This window comes from Pseudopipra pipra, chromosome 4, assembly GCF_036250125.1.
Source record: "Pseudopipra pipra isolate bDixPip1 chromosome 4, bDixPip1.hap1, whole genome shotgun sequence".
In the NCBI taxonomy this organism is placed as follows: domain Eukaryota; kingdom Metazoa; phylum Chordata; class Aves; order Passeriformes; family Pipridae; genus Pseudopipra; species Pseudopipra pipra.
Genome location: NC_087552.1, coordinates 51,412,144 through 51,429,415, shown reverse-complemented (window position 1 = coordinate 51,429,415; position 17,272 = coordinate 51,412,144). Strand labels below are relative to the sequence as shown.

Below are 17,272 nucleotides of genomic sequence, written 5' to 3'. Positions count from 1 at the left end.
ATGATAGTCAAACTCACATATGAATAAGAAAGAATGCAGGTAAGTATCATAAGTTGTGAGATATTTCATTATAAGTCTATCATCTATAACTCTTACCTCTTCAACTAACTAATAAACAAATACATGAATACAGAAGGAAAATTACATCTAGATTTGCCTTGCTGTAACTTTGCACTTTTTGCTGAGTGACAGAGTTTTTAACTTCTTGCCCAGAGCTTCATCTACTTTTGAGCACATTCGGTCATACAACAACTGTTATTGCCAGAGCACTCGTGCTTACAGCCAGAGTAAAAATAATCCTCCCTTTATGGCTTGCCTATGCAAGGTTTATGTAAGAGGTCTAAGCACTCCAATAAAGATAGGATTTAACAGTTATCCCACTTCTCATCATGGAATTAATCAGGACAAGTGATGGTAGGGCAGGCTTCCCATTTAATAAGCAGATAATAGTCATGAATTTTGAACACATAAAGAGGTAGTATCTGATATCACTGACCTGTACAGTGGGACAGAAGTGAAAGGTTTGTATAAACTTATTAGAGATGAGAGTGGAACAAAACAAATAAATTATCTGTATGATTAGGCTGCCTTGTGAATGAGAGTGGTCACAAGAGGCCATCACTTTAAAGAAGTCTTAGCTCTAGCAAGGTAAGGAACCTTCACACTTTCCACAGGGATTTTTGTGTCACCAGTTCCCTGCTGCCAATGTGCCGTTAACTCAACAGTGGGATGTAGAATTTCAATCACATTGATGCTTCTGTTTTATTTAACTTAAGGGTTCAAATAAGTCTTAGGATATTTACAAATCCTTTTTGTGTCTGCACTGAGTCTGCACGTGGCTGCACAGGGAACTGAGCAGATGTGTTCACTCCTCATACTTTCAACAGTTATAAGTGTCATGGGTTTTTGGGCCAGCTGATAACTAGACTACCTATTATGCTATATCTTTAGAGAAAGATATGAAGAAATCTTCACTAAAAAAATTGAACATATTTAATATTTCATACCAAAGTGATGGGAATTCTCTGCAGCATTCTTTCCATAAACTTGAAGTATGCACTAAGACGTTAATTCCATTTTATGACTGCTGGCGATTGCAAGACAGAGAACACACATGTATTCATACCAGAACATACACTAATAAACTTAATGAGTGTTTTAAGAATCTCAAATGACCAAAACCAAAAAATATGAAGTGCTTTTTCATGATTTTCAAGATAAAATTGTTTTAGTGTCTCAGTCTCAATTCAACTTCTCCAACTAAATAAAAAGCCCTGCCTGGTACAATGAACTTGACAATATGAAAGATTTCTTCAATTTCAAATACATCTCATGTTTACCAGAAGTTAACCAAATTATCTTTTAGGAAAGAGTTGATAAAATCTGCTTGGTTAATTAATAATAGAGTATTAAAGTGAGTCTACAAAACATGGATGCATCTCTGATTACAAACCAATATGACAAAATGAGCTATGTTAGTAAAAGTGAACCTGAGCATTTCTATTCTTACTTTGCTAAAGACTGTGATTTCCCAAAGCATGTTTTAAATACCTAAGGGATATTTGACGAAGAGTGTGGAAACAAGACGTTATGAAATCTGTGAATGGTCTAGCATCTGCACTGAGAATGCCTGATGACTGGGTAGATGATGGGAGAACTAATGGTGTTTCATGTAAAGATGTGAGTTTTTATCCTGTCTGAACTCTTAGGGGTAAAGACCTGCAATTTGCCAGCAGAGAGTTTTGCAGAATACTTTCCTGATACTTAAATTGAACTCTCAAGTGCTTGTGTAATAGCGTAATGTTTAACCATACAGAATACGAGTTGCAGAACAAAAGTTTAGGCTGAGGAAAAGACAAACAGCTGACTGCAGAGAAATACAATAACTCATAATTTGAAAATTGTACTAAAGAGTGCATTGACTTCTAAGCACATAAAAAACTTCTCACAGAAATGTAATATGAGCTCTTAACTAGGTTAATCTATATGGTGTTTGTCCATTTCACTCTTTGGTACTCTAAAGCATAGGATTTGTAACAGGTCTATTAATCAAAGTGATGGAAGAACAAAATCTTCACACTCAGCCAGGAAGGCATCAAGTCAATATCAAAATCATAACATTTTAAGTTAAAGCTGTCTATCTGGACTTTGTAAATGTTTAGACTATGCAACCAAAAGTTAGAAACCAAACATTTGAACTAAGCTGATAATAAGTGATCATTAATTGAGACTGAAGTCAACAATCTGGCCCTGGAGAAATTTCTATGTCGCTGAGCCAAAAGTCTGATGTAAGATGTCCAAAGCAAGTTCATAATAATTCATCATCAATTCCAGATGAGATAAGCTCATTGAAGGAAGCCAAATGTGAGTAATACAGTCTGTATGATAAATATTAACTTCTCTTCTGAGAGGAAGGCTAATGGGGACTCATGATTCAGCTAATTTAGGACTTTTTTTTATATTTGGATAAATAGTAATTTAGGGCTGAGGCTACTGACTATTATTGATGTTGTCAAAGATTTATATTGAGATGCCAGCAAACTACCAAATCCTTCTGTTGAACCCAGTTGTGCTAAGCAGTGTATTTGCACATATTAGTGCCAGCACTTGCTCCACCTACTTCTTAGTCTAAAACCCAGTGGCTTATTACTACAGGAGATGTACAAACAGCCTCAGTAAATAAAGCAATAAACACAAGTGGAATGCTCTCAGTTCATAGCCATCCAGTAGCAAAGATCTCAGGAACAAGGTTATGAGCAGAGTATGCTCTGCTGAGCATTGGGGATTTTCAAGGGACAACCCATGGGCTGCTGGTGGTCACTGGTTCTTCCTCTATGTCTACTTTTGCCCTACACAATGGTTCCCAGTTTCTTTTAGCCACCTGGTGTCCTTCAAAAGCTTCTTAAAATGGACAATTTTGCACAAAATAGAAGATATAGGAGGGGAACAAAAGGAGGACTCTGCAGTTATGTATTTTCTTTTGATTTTTTTTCACTTGACAGAAGTAGCCTGGGAGAGAGAATGTTACTCATGTGTTACTAATATAAGCCATGTGTGTGGTACACTGAACACCCTCCTGCATCTCTTCCCTGGGACTGCATGAAGCATCCCCATGAAGCTGCTGGCTGTGCCTGAGCAGATGCTTGCAGCCTTGTTGTATGGATGATTTGAACTAGGGGGGAGGGCAGGGGGGACCAAGACTGTCCTGCAATCAGTACTGATCATTCCAGCTCTTGGAAAAGTGCAGGGCAGTAGTAGTGGCTGGCAGGGAGGCGAGGTGAGAGGCAACAGGAAAGAGACAGATACAGGTCAGGAGTGGGGAGGGAGAGATTGCTGATGGATGAAATATCCACTTCCACCACCAGCCAGGATCTGTCATGGTGCTCTCGCAACACACTGCACAAACTGGGCTCTTGTGAGGTTTGCAGCCTGGCATCCCCACAGGAGCTCTCCCACTAGGATCAGGATATGCAGTCCTCCTGCCCTCCTGCAGAGTTCCACCTGGCCATTCTGCGGAACATGTCCTTGATAATATAAACAACATCATTCAGAGAAATACTCTCCACACCCTGTGTCAATTCTTATTCCTTGTGCACAGTCTGTATAATAATGGCCTTTTTGCAACGCATGCTCTGCAGCAACAGATACTGCTGCCAGAGGAGGAAAATCCGTGACACTTTTTGGTTATGAGTACCCTCTCTCATGTCTCCCAGAGATAAACCGGTCCTATCCCCGGCCTGCTCTGTAGATGGCGGTGTGCAGTTACTTTCCGTGGCATGTTTACCTATTAGCTGCTTCCTTGACATTTGCTTGAAAACTGCTTTGCTCAGTAAACAGCAAAAATGATAACATCGGAGACTATATTTAAACACTATAAATTTCATATCTGAAATAGGAGTATTTGTTAAGTGTTTGCAGTAAACTTTAGAGTATCATAAATCCAGCTGTTTTTATAGGTCAGATCCCAGAAGAAATCTAAGCAAAGAGACGGAAATGTAGATAAGCAAATGAAAATTTCCTCAGGCTGTTGTATATAAGAATAATAAGTAATACTTAGAAGTAAAGTTATTAATTCCCCAAACACACGACTACATTCAGTCTACATGAATACTTTAAGTCAAATTCAAAACCTAAATATTTTAAGTCAACACTACTGCTCTCCAAAATAACTAACGTGTTCACCAAAACATTCTATGAATCTACTCATAGTTCTTTAAAGATTTAGTCCTTTTTAGGTTTTCTACATGGCAAAGTATAGCCTGTACTGGTTCTGCATTCAAAAATATCTTCCTACACAATTTTTTTCTTTGAGTAACAATCGGGCTTCACAACTGTTTTGATTCAGTGATACAATTAATTTATTATTTGTGTCACTGAAGTACAGTTGATGCCAGCCAGGAGGGTTTGGAAGCTGGGCTTCAGGATTGGCATCTGATGACTACAGCTAAGCATGTAGGTGAGCATGAGATAGGGTTTTGTTCGTTCTCCCAAAGGTTTTATTTCCCAAGGAAAGTTGATGTGGAGACTAAGACAGGAAAGGACAGAGTGTTCATGGGGTTGTCTGGCTTGAGCATATATCACTCCCAGGCTGACCCAGGAGCCCCTAACAAGCCAGTAGGTCCAGTGTTGCTGTAAAAGTCTTTTTCTCTCCATTCCAGCAGAGACATAAGCAGAGGGGATATCAAGATGGCTATACATCACATTAGTGGCTGCCCACTGGAAGTTCTCCAGTGAAAATCTACTCTGGATGGTTAAGCACTGCAAACCAGCCCAATCCTTCTCAAGCTGAGGCCTGAGCAGCAGCAACCTTGTGCTAACGACCATGAGCTACAACTGAATTCATAGTTATTGCACTTTTTCACAAAGATGGAGGTGCAAGAGGTCCAGGCCCCTCAGGGAGCGGACACAGTGTTTGAAAGTCACTACTTGCTGTAGTGAAAACAGTGACAGAAGAATTGCTCATATACACTGTGCCAGGGGACACAGCCCACCTTGCAGGCACCTCCAGCAGTGGAAAGGCTCACACCTGGCAGCTGTTCATATGATGGAAGGTGCCATGGGAAGAAGCACATGCATGCCTGAAAATACAGGGTAATACCATTTAGAGAGCACATTCAGAGTTCTATTTAAACACTTTATAGGACTTCCAGTTCTCTGTATCATTTCAGAAAAAAGGACAACCTAATGAAGACAACTGCTCTATGTTCATCTGCCATCAAAAAAATTACTAGCAAAATATTTATGTCACCAAATGCTAATTTCTTCAGATGTGAAATGTCTTAAGTACTTTGGGAAATCTGTTGTTTGTAGGAAGTGTTAAGAGGCCATACCAAAGACAGGACAAATACAATGAACAAACAAAACACAACTATCTTTTAAGAACATGCAATGATATAAATGCAAACCTGGATGGGTGGTTCTCACCTGGGTGAAATGTAGCCTGAGGAAGCAGGTTTGGAGGACCTAAATCAGAGGAATTGAGGGAATGCGTCCATATTCAAAGATGCAGAATTTGGCCCTGTTTTTAGCATTGGAAAACTGCTATTTAATGCCCAGATTAAATTTGTAACAGCAGTAATACAAGCATTTTTAAAAAAATTCCTGTTTGCACTATTAAAATATTTAATAAAATTATCTAATTTGTTGATGGCTAAAGTGTAAGGGACCAGTTTGGTTTACCAGGTTTAGTGCTACAAAGGAATTATTCTTTTAGATCCAGAGACCTTGCTGATGAGTTATTTGGGTACAACTTTCATGTGTAATAAGCAAAACACTAGTGGTAGATATTAATATATCCTAAAGAACTAGCTCTTGCTTAGTTCTGTAAAGGATGCATCTTACTTAAGGCTAAAATCACTCTATAACTAGAAGTAGTTATCTCCATCTGGAGATTTCTTTTTTCATTAACTGTCAGTTATTCTCATGCTTTCATTTCATAATAACAAAAAAGGAAACTGCATACTTTTAAACTTATCCATATGATTATTAGGCACTCTGTTAATTAAGCACTGAAACAGTGCCCTCATATTCAGCATTATTTATTTTGGAGAAAAAGAAAAAAGCAGTGGTATGTATTCACCTTTTCTTGTTGAATGTTTGTATTTTTTTCTCAGTGTGAGTGAAAAAAACCAACAGTTGTCTTCATTCATAAGCACATTTTCTTTCTATGTTTTTGTACACTCAAATGTCATGTTCTCTCATATCCTTTCACTTTTTTTTGGTCATTGATTCTGTTGCAAGGAAAAAGAAATGCACACTCTGCTGCAGAACCAAGAGGGTCTGACTGATGCTATCTCTCTCCTCCGACCTTTCGTTGCACTATCCATTAATATGACTGTTTGGGGGATTAGGGAATTGCCTGGCAATAGCATACTGATCTCTCGAGCTCTAGCTGGTAAGCTTGGCACTGTTTAAGAATGGTTACAGCAGTTAAGATTGTTAGAAAACATAGTTATTTAATAGCAATAATTCATTCTTTTCTCTGCAAGTTATAGAGAAGGAACTATGTGCCAAATTACAACTGATTAACAGTTTTCAGGTGAAGTAGTGGTCAAAATGTGGCCATTTTTCAAATTTTTTTGGCTGTCAAAACATGTCCCCGTGTTCAGTGCTTTGAAAACAGCTGTTAGAAATACAACAGAACAGTCACTTCTACACTTTATTTTTTACTTTTTGTTTAAGGTTTGTATTGGCTCTTGTTCTATTAGTGGTTAGTGTAACTACATATTGGATTTTTTTAGAATTGAGCATTTTTGCTTGTAGAATCTGTTTCTGAATTCAAAAGCACAGGAAATTCTGGTTTAAAAGAAAATTAAACACCTCTTTAGAAAACCTTGTTTGGTAGCCATGACAGGTTATTTTTAGGCACAGCTGGAGTGAAGTAAAGGTGATTGCACATCCCATAAGATCACCAATTCCTATCTCTTCTAGACATCTGTCCTTGCTCTTCTACTCCTAACAGCTCTGTGCGTGCCTCGATGCAGAGACAGAGAGCACCGCTGTGGTTGTACAGAAGAGATACATTCAGTGCATGTAAATTATTGTATGTAAGCAAATCTCTTCATCTTTCATAATGTGGTCTCTACAGAGCTCATGAGTAAGGCAAGAGTGATCTTCTGAAGGATAGGTGGGCGTTGGCCAGGATAATATATTCCTTGAATAGGGATGTCTGCATTGCTGGCTTGCAAATCACTTCTGCTCTTTATGTCTTAGGAGGAGAATGATGATTTCTGAAGTTTGAGCCTAACTCCTCCACCTAGCAGTGCCACAGATTTCAGATAAGCAACCATTACTGCGATATGTGTGTACATGGATCAGGATACCAGTAATCCAACATTCTGCTTCTTGAGTGAGCCCTAAGGCACTTAAAGCATGATTAATCTCACTTTGACAGTCATTAGGCTGAGATAGCCTGACATCTGTGTTTGTCTCCAAAAACTGCTTTCTCAATGGGTTACCTGTGGGGAAACGTAAGTGGTGCTGCCTTTAACAGCTGGCCCACATAACCTTACCCCTCCAGTATTCCTGAGAGACTTCTAGAAACATGGTGATATTCCTGACTGGTGTGGAAAACCATGCAGTGCTGGTCAAATCCCAGAAAAAAATCATAAAAAGTTGACTGTCAGAGCTGCCGCCCCCAACCCAAAACAGATCAGAAATATCCCTCCCTCCCAAATACAAAAGAATAGTGAAAAAGAAGTAAGGCAAAAGAAAGAAGAAAAGCACCATGTTTTGCTTTGATTCAGTTAACCAAAACACACTTTATGGGATTTATGGGTCCATCTTAATTTGCCAATATAGGCAATGGGACGAGGCTCTGCAGTCAGAGGAGGAGCAGAGATGCAGCTGGAGCCTCCTTTCTGGGACGTGCGGCTCAGTCTGCGGCACATCCCAGTGCTCCTGCCAGCCCTTCCAGTCTGGGAGATGTGTGTGGCCTGGCAGGTGACATAGATGCCTGTGGCCTGGCAGGTGGCTCTCCCAGCAAAGCAGCTACAGGAAGGGTGTTTTCTCAACCAGCCAAGAATAAGGATATCATTTTAAAGAGCAGCATACAGGATTTTATTCAACGCAGTCCTTATGTGCTTGATGAAGCAACTCACGAAGCTAAAGGGCTTACAGTTTAGATAGTATATTATTTTGATTTTATTTTTAAAAGGAAATCTGCTTGTACCAGGCTGTTTATAGAAGCTGGTAACTCAACTTGTCCCTTTTGTTCTTCGAAACTCAAAGCAAAATTTAATGAAGAGCCAGGGTGAAATGACCAAGATATAAGCTGAGTTTATCTATCATTGCCTTAGTCAAGACAAAAGTGTGACATTATTTAGAAGTGTTTGGGAGATCAGAAGTAATTTAAGAAAAATTGTTTGATCTCACACAGAGGCAAATGAGGAGTACTATAATGTGTTCTCCCCATAGGTTTGCTGTTGAGACAGTAAGAAAAGCCTGGTAAATAATAAAATGTTAAACTACAATGAAATTATCTTCTCTGCCTGTTACATGAATGATATCAACTTCATTAGTTCTAATACTAAGCTTTATAAACAACAACAGTTAAAATATTAACTATATGAGCTTTTAAAAACACTATTTCTCATTCAAAATGAACATGATATAATTAAGTTGATGACATATCACCTGGAAGCTGGAAGGCTTCAGCTAAGAATAAATAATAAGCAAAGTTAGCAAAGGTACTTTGCAGGAACACTACCCAGTCCAAAAGTGAGCAACTTAGAGCCACCCAGTGTCCTCAAACTGCAGATGAAGGGTGCTCATCAACAGTCTGCAACTGTTTTTCCTGTATTCTTAATTATTTGCAGATTTAGTTTAAAGCAAATGCCATAAATCGTTGCAAATGAATCTGCTAGCATGTTAAAGGATGTGGTTGTCCAGATGCAACCTTTACAAAAGGGAAGCAAAGCAAAGGCTTTTTGACTGTCTAGGTCAGAACAATCCCATTCATCTCCTCCAGAGTCACAGCACATTCTGTAAACTGCATCAGTATTTCAGAGGAAGCAAAGAGTAAGACCAGAGAAGTCAGTTAAGACCTCAGCAGTTGATAGGAAAACTCCTCATGTATCTTCAAATTTTCCAGGTTGGTAGTATTTGCAGAAGCAGTACTGCAATGTGCCTCTGACTTTTATTTGGCAGAAGTGAAATAACTCCACTTGAGTGATTGAAATGCCATTTATCCATACAAAAATAAACCAACCACACACACAGTTGCAATCCAATAATTAAGAAAATCTTACAGGATTTTTCTTGCAGGATGGGGCAGTTTGGGATTCAAATAAAGAGAATGTTAATTGTGCCCATTTGCAGGAAACCCTGTATAGCTGCCATTACCTTACACAAGAGGGAAGCAGAGAGTAGCCTCTGCCTAACAACCCAAGCATTAGAGATGGAACAAGTAAGGAGAAATAAACCCAGCTCAAAACCTTCCTGATGTCTGTGGACTGGGATCCCCCTCAGTTTCCTTCCCACCCCCACCTCAGAACAATATCTCTGCAGTTCCTAGAGTAGCTTAAAATCTGAGGCGTATGTATATATATATATATTTATATATATCTTGGAAGGTTTTTTTTCGGACCACTTTTTTTTTTTTTTTGAAGGTGATGAATTAATTAACAAAATCAACATATGAGCTGTGACATATTTACTCAGTGATTCCCACCAAATGTGGCAGATTTAAGAGGACGGCTCTGTTGTCCCTCTGTTCTCTGCACCTGAGACAGCTAAATGCACCATGAAGACCTTACTGAGCTCCTGTTCCAAGCCTCATCCTGGTCAACATAGAGATTCCTTTTGACCTTCCTGGAAGTTGGATTAGGCCTTTAAAAACCATACATTTTAAAACATTCCATGAAGGTTATGTTTGCTCTAAAACCACAGTGAAGTAAATGCAAAACTATATTAATATTTAACATTGGCTTATAAAAACTAGGAACTTGTAGTCAGGACAGCCGGTAAAAGTTTAATTCACATCATCGTTTCAAAATGAAAACGCAGAAGAGAACAGAATATCACATTTTCACGTTCAAAATCTATTCGTTTTTCTTTAAAATCCAGTTTTGTTATTTCTAGAGCTATATCTGTTAAATAGCCATGAAAAATATTTCTCATTTATACAAGTTTTTTGTTTACTTTTCTGATCTGGTGGTACTGGTTACACTTAAAGAAATCAAAATAGGGAAAAAAGGGTCAGAAGGAAAAAAAAAGAAGAGAGTAGATTAGTTAAAAGAAAAACAAACACAAATATTGTGCTTGTGGACTGTATTTAGGGGTTGGTCAGAAGTCTAATGTCTTGATAGATGGTTCTGGGCGCACAGTTTTATTGCTGGTACACAGCACACTTTGTTCCTTTTGTTTCACTAAACTTGCCAACTCTGGAAATTAGTGACATGGGCATTCAAAATGTTGGACAAGTGGTCAGACTCTGATATACATATACATATTCATATTCAGTGGTAAATTATGGCAGGAAGTTCAGATACAGGAAAAATGAATTCTTTTGTTCAGCATGGCTTTATATAATGCTTGTTTTGCAAGCACTTTCACCGTTGGAGCAGGAGTGCCTCTTAGATAGCACACAGGGGAGACATCATTTTAAGAAATGTTTCTTTGCTTGAACCAGAAGTCCAAATCTGCTCAGTTAATTTAAAATATTTTTTTTTCCTCCAGGATAAATGAATAAGCAGCTCCTTTTGTGGTTTTTGCTTGGTGACTTGCAATTATTCTTCCAGAAGAAAAAGGATCGGATGCTCATATGAACAGATGTGTCCCTCCTTCCCAGCCCCACACACACACTCTCTCCCTTTGGAAAATAAAGGTGACGGGCCTCGTGTTTGACTTAAAGAGGCTATAAATCTTCTGGGAATATGCTGCTATGTCTTTGAGTGTAAAAAGTATCCAGGAAGGAAAACAGGTTAAAAAGCAAAGGGTCCTTGCAACAAGTCGTGCGCTGTGCTTGGTTTTTTAACCCTTAGAAGTACAGGGCTGCTTTAATAAACTGCCAGTGCAGGAGACCCTTCTGCTTCGCGGCGTCAGGCTGGCGGGGAGGCAGGGGCACACGTTTGGGTGTGCGGGACGGAATATTCCCGCACTCCAGCTCAGCCGGTCTCGCGCCGAGGCCAGGCACGGGGCCTGCCGAGAGGAAGAAGCCTCCAGAACGCTAAGGCTGACCTGGCTGCAGCCCCAATCCCTCCGCGCCCAGCCCCATCCGACCGACAGGTAAGGAGCGGGGCCGGCCCAGCCGCGGGGGCCGGGAGGACAGCGAGGTGCGGGGCGATGTTGCGGGAGCGGAGGGCGCGGGAGGAGACAGGGACCGCGGCAGGTGAACGCAGGCGCGGCCCCGCGGGGGCGCGACTGGGGGGGCCGGGTGTGTGCGTGTCGGGGGGGAGCTGCCCCCCAGCCCCCGGACGCGGCGCAGGAGGCCCCGCACCGCACCCGGGGCCGCCCCCTGCTCGCCCCGTCGGGGCGGGCGGGCAGCGGGGCGGCGGCGGCGGGGAGATGGCGGGGCGGCGGCGGCGGCGGGCGCTGCCGCTGCTGCTGCTGCGCTGCCTCCTGCTGGGGCTGCTGGGCGGCGGCGGCGGGGGCCAGCCCGGCGGCGGCGAGTACTGCCACGGATGGGTAGATGGGCAGGGCGGCTACCATGAGGGCTTCCAGTGCCCCGAGGGCTTCGACACGGCGGCCGCCACCATCTGCTGCGGCTCCTGCGCGCTGCGCTATTGCTGCGCCGCCGCCGAGGCTCGCCTGGAGCAGGGCGGCTGCACCAACGACCGGGAGCCCCCGGACCCGGGAGTCACCGCCCGTGAGTGCCCGGCCGCGCGTCCCGAGGCGGGCGGGAGCCGGTCCCCACGGAGCATCCCCCGGTCCGAGCCTGGCTCCGGGGCTCCCTGCCCCGTCCCATCGGGTGGGCAGGAGGCGGGCGCGGCTCCAGGTGCGCACGGGGCGGCGGCGCCGGGAGCGCGGCCGCGGAGCGGCCCCTGCGCCGGGAAACAGAGCGGGCGCCCGGGGTGCGAGAGGGGAGGGTCAGCTCCGCGGTCCGAGGGCACCGGCTGCTGGAGGCATCTCGACTGAAAGGCACACTTATATTTTATGTTCGCACCGGCAAACTTTGCTGTGCCTGTTTAACTTTGTTGCTCCCGGAGGTGAGAGTGGTGCTCTGCAGGCACAGCCCCACAGTGCGAGGGACCGTCAGTTTCCCAAACAAAAGGAATCCGGCAGCGCACACGGATACTGGTTTCCCAAGTCAGACGTTCTGCGCTTATCTTCCACCTTTCAAATGGAAGTGATTTAACAGCATCTGCAGCATTTGAGCTTCGCCTGCAGATTCAAGGTGTTATATTAGACAGTCCCGACGGTCTGGGGAATGAGGGAGGAGGACAGGAGTGAGATTCTTGAGCAATGCCCAAGAACCAGCAAGCAGAGCATGGTATAAACAGCTTTTACCTTTGGTAACTAGTAAAACTGTCAAAAGAAAGAAATTTTTATTTCCCTGGAACCTACAAGGTTTAAACTTTAATTTTGTTTCAGTGATAATGGTTGAAAGTTCTGTCTTCTGAGCAGCTCAGTGTGTTCGTGGGACTGAAATGCGCGGCTTTGTAAACGCTGTGGAGTTTATATTTCTATACAGCAGACCTATTATTTCAGTCGACTAATTTGCACGGCTTTTCTTCTTCTTTCTTCTCCCAGAACCAATCTACGTTCCATTCCTCATTGTTGGATCAATATTTATTGCCTTCATTATTGTGGGCTCGCTGGTAGCTGTTTATTGTTGCACATGTTTGAGACCTAAACAACCATCACAACCAATACGATTTTCTCTGCGGAGCTATCAGACCGAGGCTCTTCCCATGATCCTGGCCTCCACAAGCTTCAGGACACCATCCAGGCAATCCAGTACCGCGACAAGTTCCAGTTCAACTGGCGGCTCAGTTCGGAGGTTCTCCTTCCCCCGGGCAGAGCCAGGGTGCCTTGTGGCATCACCACCTCCACCGTACACATCTGGCTGCTTCCAGACAGCCCACACAGTCCACCTGACCCAGCCAACCGGATTTCTGGTGTCGCCACCGTACTTTGGGTATCCTCTCCAGCCAGAGCCTGCCCTGGCTGGGAAGAGCTGCTCTGATTTTACTCAGAGCTGAAAAGAGTTGGGAAGAAGTAACACAGCCTTCAGAAGCAGAGGGACTGCCGGTGGGTGTCACACTGACGTGCTGTGTGGCTGTAGAAGTCAGAACTGTTCCCGTGGGTGAGTTGCCCTTGAAAAGTGCAGGTTCTCGCTTGGGATTGCATTTCCCAAACTTGGGTCACACTTACAAATGAGCTGTAAAACATCCCAAACTGTTGCTCTAAAAATGGACTGCTCTGATCGCTCGGCCTAATTTGTGCAGAATGTGTTTAGAGACAAGTAAAAGAACCATTTTGGGATAAAGGTACTCATTTCACAGTGTAATAAATAACATTTTACTAGGGTAAAATGCAGTTAACTTAGTTAACAAACAGTGGCTGCATTCCACTGATAATAATCAGACTAGTTCTATAAAGCAGCAATAAGCCTGAGAAGAGAGAAGTAATACTTACTAAAGAGGATACCTGAAACAGCTGACTTCTTACTACTTCCATGAGCAATGAAAAGGAAGAATTTTATTAGATATCAAAATGCACAGATTTTTAAAAAATACACATACCTGAACTTACACTACATATTTGTAATAGTACACTTTAACTATGATAGATGAAACTAGTACTAATTAGGCTAGTTGAAGATAAGCCAGTCTCAAGTAGCCAAATTACCTATAAGGGAAGCAGAATGTATTCAGCAATATCACCAATAACTTCTAAGAATTGTGTTCTACATAAAGCATTTTTCAGAAGGAAGTATTTATTGTCAGCTTTTTGCTCAGCAAGGTGTAAGTTGGACTGATCATGAAGTTCTTTTTGTAAAATTAGCCATGTATAAAATGTAAAGACAAGCTTGTAATTTAAAATGTATTTACAGCATTGACAACACTAATTATTCAGTAGTCACACACACAAAACAAATTACCAATAAACTGTGTGTTTGAAATGTTGTGTCATCTGTATGACTCTGTACTGGTAGTGTTTGATGACTGATTGGTGTAACTACTCTATGTTTTTTCCTGTTAAAATAGCTTATTTTGCTTTTTAAAATGATTTACATCTTCAGCTGCACCTGTTGTGCAGATTTAATATAATATAAAATTCTGATTATATCGCAAACTAATAGATTCATTAAAGTATTTTACATGCAGCTGTGGTGAACACGACACTGATTAGTTGCTATTTTAGACTAAACGTCTTGCACTAGGAATAAATTTTGTTTGCCCTTCTACATTCCTTCACCCAAGTAAACCAACAAACCAAATGGAAGAAGAAAAAAAAGCATCTAAACCAAACACATGTAGTAAGCAAATGTAAAATACACATGAAAAAAATGCAGTCATTAAAGGGCTTCTCTGTATACTTATTTTTGTCAACAAACGAAGTCATTCTGTGGCTCAGAATCTACAGTATCAAAGGCTGAGCTTTCCTATTTTATCAGCCTTAAACTCCCTGTGTATAGAATCTGTTGAAGTACATTATAGCTGACCTATCTTACAAGCATTTTAGAAAAGCTTTATTGGTTCTTCCTCAAGAGTTGAATACTTTTTTTTCCTAACAAATATCTAGTGATCAGTAGTTACGACAAAAATATTTTGAAATAACCCTTTTAATATGTTTTTTATTGCACAATTAACATTACAATCCAACAGACATTACTGCTGGTAATGCAGTTTCTAAGCAGAAAGACAAGTTGTACACAATGATGTTTTAAGTAATAGACTTTAGCTTGAATGCTGTAATTGTTAATTACAACCTAAATCATGATATACAGTCTCGTATATGTTTTACTAAAAATTAGATTTTAAGCACTTGGGAAGTTAATTGAAGGGTAAGTGTTCAGGCTTGTAATTTTATTTTAGAAACAAGCTTCAAGGGCAGGTAAATTTTTGGTCACCTATGATGTTTCATAGGACTCTCCCCACATATTTTGAATGGCTACTAGATATGGGACTGTTCATCAAGTAACTTTTTTGAAAAATCACTGAATATTGCAATAGGTATCAGCCCTGTTGTTTGGAAGCATACTGTGAGATCTGCTGACCATTCCTGTATACAGCAGAAACAGTAAACCAATTAAACTGGATTTTTTACAAGTATAATGAAGACTTTATAGTAAGTCTCCAATTAGTAAAAATCTCTATCTAGTAAACCAAGGCAACACAGACCCCTTCGGAAAGCAGACACTTCATCAATTTTAACTAAGAAGGTGCAATTTATTTACCTTTAAAGAATAATTAAGCCATCAAAGGAACTGACACAGGTGGTGAGTGGCTGAAATTCAGTGTTTTCATCAAAGATAGGCTGTATGCAGCAAAGATAGTAATGAGTTAGGCTCAGTCGCTGCCCATTTCCATTCGGTGCTGTACACCGAACAGCCCAGGCTGCTTCACTGCAACAATCTCAGTGGGCTCTGCAGTCAAGAGCTTTAATATAGGGACAGTTTTTGATACACTTGCATACAGCTTTAGACTGTAATGATTATTCAGCCTAAGGAGAGGCTGTGAAGTCTGCCATTTAGAGTGAAACTCAGTCTAGCAAGGAAGACACATCTGAGCCACTTCCGTTCTTCCCCTGATGCTGAATAATGGGTTTGTTCTCATAAAATGCTTGAAAAACTTGACACACAGGAATAATTTCACTGAATCAGACTTAGATAAGCCTGCTAATACTTCAGCGTGCTAACTACTTCACAGATTGGTAGCCAGAGTGCAGTAAGTCCTGCAGATGATGTTGTAAGGGTGGGAAAGATCATGTGTAATTAAAATAGCTGTACTGGGTTACCTGTGATGCAGGTGAGGTGGGGATTATGCACCATCTGCAAATGGATAGACAAAAAAGAATCTGTAAATTAAAAAGAATCTATTATTGTTCATGTAGGTACAGTACAGTAGCTAAGGGGACAGAAAAGCAGGTGGCCAGAATACAGGCTATGGATGGAAATGCTTGTTGCCTGTGCTTGTAGGTTCCAACCCAGATGGATTGATTCAGTGTGTGGGCAAGAATGCTGAATTGCCTTCCTAATGAAAAGGACCTATTGGCACTAGATACTCATACAATTTACAGGAAACAGGAAATTTTCCTAAAACTTTGATAGAACAAAAATGACATTCTGGTGAGAGTTTTAATGACTAATGAAACAGTTTGAAGGGCTGGATGTAAGCTTGAACCAAGAGCAATTGCTTGCTATCAGAAGTAACATTTACAGACAGTACTTACTTTAATGCCACATTAACAAAGTAGATTTAACTATTTCTTTTGTAATTCTGGAGTTAGTTCATACTCCTTTTACTAGGGTGATGTCAATCTAAAATCAAAATGAAAGCATATTCACACAATAAATAACTGTCATTCATACATGATGCAATAAATGCTTTGCTTGCCATTACCTGGTAATGACTTAGATGAAACTCAAGTCTTCTGTGGATTACAAATAATAGCGACATGCCATTTGTTTTGTGTTTCTACACTTTGGTATTCTTAAGCAGGTATCTCCAAAATGTAACAAGACTCTCCAGTGCTAGGATAAACATTACAAGTACTTGCAAGAATGTCTGAAGGATTTTTGAAACTAGGTAAGCAGTATAGTACATGGCTATGTAAACTCATGGATTATTTGTCGTACTAATCCCACTTGAATTTAAAAAACAAAGTGACAATTTCAAAATTATTTTGCCATTACTGTTCAGTTACAGCTTGACAGCAACACCAAGGAGATGAAGTCTGTTTTCAGTGCTGTTTTGCTGCCTATTGTGATGTGCTGTGTGGACTTGAACTACTCTGAACGGTGTTGTCTGCTTTTGAGGTGTCTACTGCTCCACAATACCCATGTAAACAGGCTTTGACTCACAGTTACATTGAGGCTATAATTCCATGCTATCCTGTTTTCATTAGCGAAGGCACAAGAAATGCCTTTCTGTTCTTTTTATTCTTTCCATCTATGACTTGTGCAAATTCAGGGGGCTGTAGTGTATATCAGGTCAGTGAAATGATTTTAGTTTAAAAATAATGTTTGCCATAAGAAAGGAGGAAAAGGATTTGAAAGGGAGCCTGGATCATTATACCTGAAAAATTTCAATGTCCCCATGACTGCGAGTGTATTAGAGGTGGTGCCATACCACGAGGTGGAACATCCTTAAACCAGCTTTGCCAC

General features: G+C 41.1%; 1 protein-coding gene across 1 annotated transcript; it reads left to right on the top strand.

Moving 5' to 3' along the window:
- Positions 1-11,490: 11,490 nt before the first annotated feature.
- SHISA3 (shisa family member 3) lies at positions 11,491-14,065 on the top strand. Its single transcript, XM_064652936.1, has 2 exons — positions 11,491-11,806; positions 12,691-14,065. Exons 1-2 carry the CDS (start codon positions 11,506-11,508, stop codon positions 13,140-13,142), a joined length of 753 nt encoding a protein of 250 aa, XP_064509006.1. The 5' UTR covers positions 11,491-11,505; the 3' UTR covers positions 13,143-14,065.
- The last annotated feature ends 3,207 nt before the right edge of the window (positions 14,066-17,272 follow it).

Coding starts and splice junctions, on each gene's coding strand:
- SHISA3 (XM_064652936.1), top strand. CDS start 11,506: ATGGCGGGGCGGCGGCGGCGGCGGGCGCTGCCGCTGCTGCTGCTGCGC. Junction 11,807..12,690: donor GGACCCGGGAGTCACCGCCC/GTGAGTGCCCGG, acceptor TTCTTCTCCCAG/AACCAATCTACGTTCCATTC.